Source organism: Gobio gobio, assembly GCF_949357685.1.
Source record: "Gobio gobio genome assembly, chromosome: 4".
In the NCBI taxonomy this organism is placed as follows: domain Eukaryota; kingdom Metazoa; phylum Chordata; class Actinopteri; order Cypriniformes; family Gobionidae; genus Gobio; species Gobio gobio.
This window is the reverse complement of record NC_137100.1, coordinates 52,314,685-52,321,655: the sequence shown is the minus strand read 5'-3', so window position 1 is coordinate 52,321,655 and position 6,971 is coordinate 52,314,685. Positions and strand designations below refer to the sequence as shown.

The window sequence follows — 6,971 nt, the reverse complement described above, 5'->3', positions numbered from 1 at the left end:
TTGTTGAGCCATATTTATAATATTGTTTTATACCAATACATAAAAACCACAGAAATAAAAGATGAACAAAAGCAGTTTGGTCTAAGAATTTTGTAGAAATCTTTATTTGTGATAACGCGTGTATAAATAATTTGTATGTAAAACTTTTTTTTTTTCATGTGCACATCTGTACAAACTTCTCTACAGTATTACAGAGGTCATAGCTAGTTTTTTTTTTTTTTTAAATACACCTTTAATAAAACTAATGAGCACAAACTATCTGTGATGCTACACGCTGCAGCGAAAGAGAGCTCGCACTCCCCTACATCATGAAGCTTCTTTGACGTGACTGAGTCTCTGATTACACTCTCATACTTGGTGTCCAGTACTCAATTACAGATATACATCCGAACGCTTCTGACTACATCTCAGTTTCTTGTATGTGATCACTTACTAAACTCAGAAGCGTAATTAACTTGATGGAATTTAATACAGTGCAGCAGAAAGGTACAAGCATAATCTGAGTTTACTGATTGTAGCTCAAAGGGCATAGAAAACTTGCCGATTTCTGGTTGATCATCTAAAAATGCCTGCTCATGTACATGAGTGAAAGCACCATAACACTATACTGCCCTCTACTGGCCAAACTCATACAGACCTCTCAAAAGTCCAGCACAGAGATCAAGCACAAGTGACAGTTTGCACAAATATTCTTGCACAAGCATAATAAAATGAAAAGTGACAGATTAAGAATTTCTATTACACTCTCCTCTAATGAGTGTAAAAACTGGGGAGCTCTGGATTTAATTCCTCTCATATCCTCCTTCACTGAAGAACGGTGAAATTTGCTGAAATACATTCTCAGTAAGACACTATCAGTACTGTGAAATGATTGCTCCAACCCTTCAATTCAAAGCGGCAAAGCATACAAAAACAATTAATTGGAGATAAACTTAACTCAAAAGCCACAAAAATCCAACATCTATGACAACACGCAAACCAAAAACATTTAAAAGCACTATATTAATCCATAAGGCACCAAGAACCCTAGTCTTCAATCAAACAGAGAAAAAAATACGGTAAATGACAAAATGGACAACAAATACTAGGGATGACAACTCAATTCTGATAATATTCATTAGCTGCAAATCTACAATTAAATGACAGTTTAGCTGATCAACTTGATATTCATTGTAACTTGCTTTATGAATAGCAAATAGGGCAAAACGTTAAGGGAATGTCATGAATGCAGTAAAACTTCCTACCCATCTGTTTTGCACTTCAGTTCATCTCATAATAACTTTTTAGTAAGGTCCTCAAATGCACAACTGACGTTTGAGGTCAATGCTGCACTGCCCTATATGCTATATTCATGTTACATTATCAATACTAGCTTTTTTGAGAGTATCCCTTTGTGTCTCTAAGGAAGCAGACTCGGTATAAACTTGACTGACATGTCCGTGTGCAAATAGAGGGGCCTAACTGAAGCGCTGGTAGTTGTTAAGGCACTGAAAAGTGGAGAAACTGGAGGGTCACTGGTGATGGTGAGTGCGGTCATCGGGCCGCTTGATATGGATCCTTCGCACTCTTTCAATTCGCTCCCTCTCTTCGTCCTCGTCGATGTGGTGGGAACGACCTGCAGCCCCCCCTGTGGCCTCCAGCAGTGCATTGTCTGGTCCGCGGCCATCTTGAGACTCATAGAGCAAAATGTTGAGGGTCTCTTCATAGATGCGAGCCTCAGGGAACTCAACCTGTGATGGAGGGAAGCATTAAAATTTACAATATTTCAAGTGGCAGTTCTGTTCCTGATCTGTTCCTAATAAAAACAGGTTTTCTGCAGGTAAAACTCAACCAAGTAAAGAAAATGTAAAGAATAAATTGAAGGGAACAATGTCAATATGTTCTCTAAAATGTACATGTCTAGGAAGCACACAATGAGTTGTATTAGCAACACTTCAAAGTTTGAAAATACAGCTTCCAACAGATCTCCATTACTTTTTTTTATTCATTTTGCCCAAAAAACAATGGCTTAGGGCTTGTACAACTCTACTCCCAACCACTTGAATATGGAAATAACTTATTGTACCTTCTGATCAAACTGCAAAAAAGTAATGCTGTTCCTCAGTATTTTATTTATATCTTGCTTTCCAGTGCAAATGTCTAAAGATTCTTAAATGAAAATACATTTATTGGATAAGAAAAATGACATGTTAAGTCTTGTTTTCTGATAAATTAAGTGTTAATGATTAAAACAAGAGCAAATATCTGCCAATGTGGGTTCAGAAAAATCAACTCAAAGCAAAAAGAAAAGTTTTCATACTCCATTGACAGATGTCTGCATTGGGAAACAAGAGAAAAATACTAAGGAAAATATTCATCTTCGCAGTGCATGCAACATTTAATGCCATGACTTTGTTCATTTAAGACTTTCTGCTCCAATTTATGCCCTTAATTTGTGGAAGGGCGAACTTTTTTAAGACCTGCAGAAACCCTGATAGACTGGATAAAATATTTGATTTTAATCATGTGGACGGACTGATCACCCTTTACCTTTGTCTGCTTCTTCTCAGTAGCGTAGACTATTGAGGTGCAGCACACCTCTGCAATCTTCCTGCCCTGGCCATAAAAAGACCAGCAACAAATCTCATCGCCAATCACATCCTTGATGAAGAGCACTCTGCCATTGAACCTCAGAGACAGCTTGTCAAACAGCTCGATGTTCTTCAACATGTTGTCATCAGAGTTGCTACAAAGAGAAAGAGCAAATCGATCAGGTGAAAGCTCAACAGTATACGGTCCCAACCTAAACCTTGTAAGAAATTCAACTGATTTTACCTTGTATATGAATATTTATTGTTGCTCCTGTTGTACAGCAGTTTGACTGTAGGCTGCAAACACACAGAAAGACAAGTCAAGGTTCTGTTCTGGGCATGAAGTAGAATTTCTTTAAGATCGACATGGTTGTGAAGCGTTTGTACCTTATTAGCAGTGGCAATTAGCCTCTGTTCCTCCTTAGATGATGTCACCAGTGGAACTTTACAGAATGGTTCATACGCATCTTTGTTCTGAAAATGTTTGTAAACCCAAAATGTACAACGTAGGATTAAATAAAAATATTTATTTAATTTTTTTAAAAAGTATATTTTTCTTGAACATGGAAAATGTCAGTTCACCGAAAAATTTAAATTCTGTTCATTAACTCACCCTCATGTCATTTCAAACCCATAAGACTTTCATTCATCGTCAAAACACAAATGAAGATATTTTTTAATGAACCCTGAGAGATGCATTTTGGTCAATTATATCAAAAAATCTGAAACTTCAAAAAGCTGACTCTGTCTTTTTAAGAGACATGATCACTATGAAAAAAGTTTAATTTAGACTTTTATTCACATATAAACATTGACACACATACATAGAGCACATCAGATACAGTAAATGGACGCTAAAATGTGCTTGCTTGATATGAAAGAACCAATGAAGTTCATTCTCGCGTGTCACGCAAGCACATTTGAGCTTCCATAAGAACCAATGAGGATTGTTCCTGCGCATCAAGCATGTGCGGTCGAGCTGATATGTTCTATATAGGTGCGCTGATTAATGTTTACGCTACCAGTCAAAAGTCTGGAAATTAATAATAAAAATGTTTTTAATGCATTGTGAAATATTACAATTTAAAATAACTTCTCATTTTAAATGTAATTTGTTCCTGTAATGGCAAAGCTGAATTTCCAGGAACCATTACTTCAGTGTCACATGATTTGATGCTCAAGAAACATTTCTTATTACATGGTTCCCACACCTTGGTTAACTTCAAATTCAAGGATTTAATGTGGGGATATATTTCAAGTGAGAGCAAGGTTACATCGTGTTACCTTTGTATGATACATTGTTACAGTTTTCATGCGTCAAACACAACTAAGCAAAAAAGCTTTTTTTTGCATTTATTTTTGGCCATATGACAGAGATCTGAAATTCTATTTGTCGTATTTGTTTTGCATAAAACTGAAGAATATTCTGTACATCCTATACTGTATTCTAAAATTATATTAACTTTTCCATGGATTTGATTGAAAAGAGCTTAGGCTCATGTAACCAGAAGTTTTAAGATGTATGAAAATGCTTTTAAGGTTTTCTTGCCTCATGGGTTTACATTATCTTTACAAGCAAAGCAATTCAACATTACATTAAATAAAATATTTGGGCAACAGATTATCACAAATGTTTTATTTTTATTGAACACAATATAAAGTAATTGACTGAACAAATTTGGGTTCGGTGTAAGCACTGAAAACATTGAGGTACCATCGTAGTAGTTTCGTGCGAGCGTAAAGTCATGGCAACATACAACACAAAGTACCTCACGCAGGAAACACTTAACGCGTAAATGCCACTGATCAATATATTTTCATTTATATAGATCAGTGGTAAATGCACAGAACTAACGTAAATCAAGCAAGCTAGTATGCATAGGCCATAAAGTGTTGGTGAAATAACACATTAGTGGACCGGAGGGAATAATGAGGAATTTTTTCCAGAAAACTTCATGCACAAAATAAATGCATGCACTTTCCAAAAAAATTTCAGATTCACAAACTTTCAAGGATTTCAAGGACCCGTGGGAACCCCGTATTTTTATCAATGTAGAAAATTTTGTTTTTGCGGAAACCGTGATAGACTGTCTAGTGTCTACCACTCAAAAGTTTTAGTTAAGTAAGATAATAAAAAATAATAATACTTTTATTCGGCAAGGGATGCTTTAAATTTATCAAAAGTTACAGTAAAGACATTTAATGTCACAAAAGATTTATATTTCAAATTAATGCTGTTCGTTTTGAACTTTTTTATTCCTCAAAGAATCCTGAAAAAAAAAAACATTTCAGGATACATAACCAAAATACTATCAATTCTTATTATTTTTGACCATTAGTGTAATATATGTGAACAAATGGAGGAACAGAAATCTCTCAGGTTTCATTAAAAATATGGACATGAGGGTAATTTTTGGGTGAATTATCCGTAGCCAGTACTCTACCTGTAATGCTGCCTGACACTCATCCACCAGGCCCTGCACCAGGTAATATTTTGCCTCTGCCAGTAACTCCTCCGTCTCCCTCCGGCTCTCAGGTAATGGGACGACTCCGTCCCTGAGGTAGTTCAGGATGGTCCCAAAGTGTTTCCCACACCTGTCGATTAGAATCCAGCCTGGAGAAAGATCCGAGGTGAAAAGTGAGACCTGGATGCTGCATAACCACACATTTGCATCTATGTTCTTCATCATTCTACTTAAACACTTCTTCAGCAGCTATTACAGTACAGCTACCTTCACTATCCGTGAGGACCTCCATACGGCCACTGAACATGGCCTTCAGCATGGTGTCCTGCTTGGTCAGAGTCTGCATGGTGGTGTAGTACAGCGCTCCCCCGACATTCAGCTTTACGTATTTGGAACTGGGACTGGACCCCTTAAAGGAGGTGGTCCGTGTTGTAGCTGCCGGCACAGCCGAGCTCACCACACTTTCTCCTGACATCTCTTCCTGAAAATCAGACAGGGATGGGAATGAAGGGTGATGAAGGACATACAAACTAATATTCAGTTTCTCTCAGGGGATTAATAACATAGGAATCTATATTGCAAACCCCCCCACACACACACTACTATCATTCTTTAAAATGTTGATGAAATGTGTATGAACACAGCGAGGGACAATGTGGAATTTCTTTAGATGATGAATTAAAACGTGGCCTAAATGTAAAAAATAAATAAAATAAAAATAAAAGTTATGGACGCGTTTAAAAGTTTTAGGGGATGGGGCGGTGCATATCACTTCACATATTCCCTTAAGTCATTTAAAATGTAACATGAACAAATTGATTCATTGTAAAACATTAAAGCATGTTAACTTATCTATCATTCAATGAGAAACCAGGTTCATCGCGAAATGAGACTGATTTAATGACATCAAACCAAAACCTGCTGGGATTTTTCAGTTAAACCCAATAGATTTGAGTCGTGTTATTCCTGTATATATTTGTTTGTGTGTATACACATGAGTCATAACTAAATACGTATAAAATAAATAGTTAAAGTTACTCATAGGAAACAGTTGACTACGTTACAGGAGCTAAAGAGCTAAACTAGCACACTAGCTTGTTATCTCAATTTCTTTAAGGAAAACACGAAATTACTGATAAAAAGATAATAACTACTTGCCAAAATAAATAGTAATTAAAATATACTCTAACAGAAGCGGATAAATTAGGTGAAATATCAGACAAATATAATTACTTACCATAGAAATCCCCCCGATTCTGTCGGGCCTCTTGGAACGGGTCTGGAATTAGATCACTTCCGGTCGCAACCCATACTCGTGCATGAGGCTGTAGGTCACGCGCTTACAGTCACTCAGGCAAATAAATGATCGCGCTTTTCATTACAGTAGATGGGAAGTAACTCCACCTGTCCATTGTCCTGTCATATAATATTCACACTTCCTGTAATTGCACCTGTACACTTGGGGATGTGTTGGGGTTCGTATGTCTAACAAAACAAATTCATACAAAGAACTTTGTCTCATACAAAAAACAAAGATAAAGTTCACAGTAAAGAGCACCAGATTCCATATATTCAGTAAAGAGTACAATATGCCACATACTACATTGTTTTTGGACATGTAGGCACACACACACACACACACACACACACACACACACACACACACACAACTGTACCAAATATAGACTGTTTTCCGGTGACATTTTTAATGCGTGTTTAATCTTGATAAAGAACAATCATTAAGGTATCTATGTTACTGAAAGCGACTATTGATATTTTAGATGTAGGCTATGGCTGACTTTTGATATCAGATGAAAAAGATTTGATTTTTCTGTTTCGGTTTATATGGATTTATTTTTTATGGCTGTCTCGCTCTACTGTAATTTCAACATAAACAAACTAACCAACTAATTAACAAAAACACTACATCAACATT

General features: G+C 36.4%; 1 protein-coding gene across 1 annotated transcript; it reads right to left on the bottom strand.

Moving 5' to 3' along the window:
* Positions 1–77: 77 nt before the first annotated feature.
* kctd10 (potassium channel tetramerization domain containing 10) lies at positions 78–6,396 on the bottom strand. Its single transcript, XM_079815778.1, has 7 exons — positions 6,273–6,396; positions 5,303–5,516; positions 5,015–5,184; positions 2,958–3,044; positions 2,815–2,867; positions 2,530–2,725; positions 78–1,730 (listed from the first exon to the last, which is right to left on the bottom strand). The coding sequence occupies exons 1-7, from the start codon at positions 6,273–6,275 to the stop codon at positions 1,512–1,514; spliced, it is 942 nt and encodes a 313-aa protein (XP_079671904.1). The 5' UTR covers positions 6,276–6,396; the 3' UTR covers positions 78–1,511.
* Positions 6,397–6,971: the final 575 nt, after the last annotated feature.

Coding starts and splice junctions, on each gene's coding strand:
- kctd10 (XM_079815778.1), bottom strand. Junction 2,868..2,957: donor TAATTGCCACTGCTAATAAG/GTACAAACGCTT, acceptor GTGTGTTTGCAG/CCTACAGTCAAACTGCTGTA. Junction 2,726..2,814: donor AATAAATATTCATATACAAG/GTAAAATCAGTT, acceptor TTCTCTTTGTAG/CAACTCTGATGACAACATGT.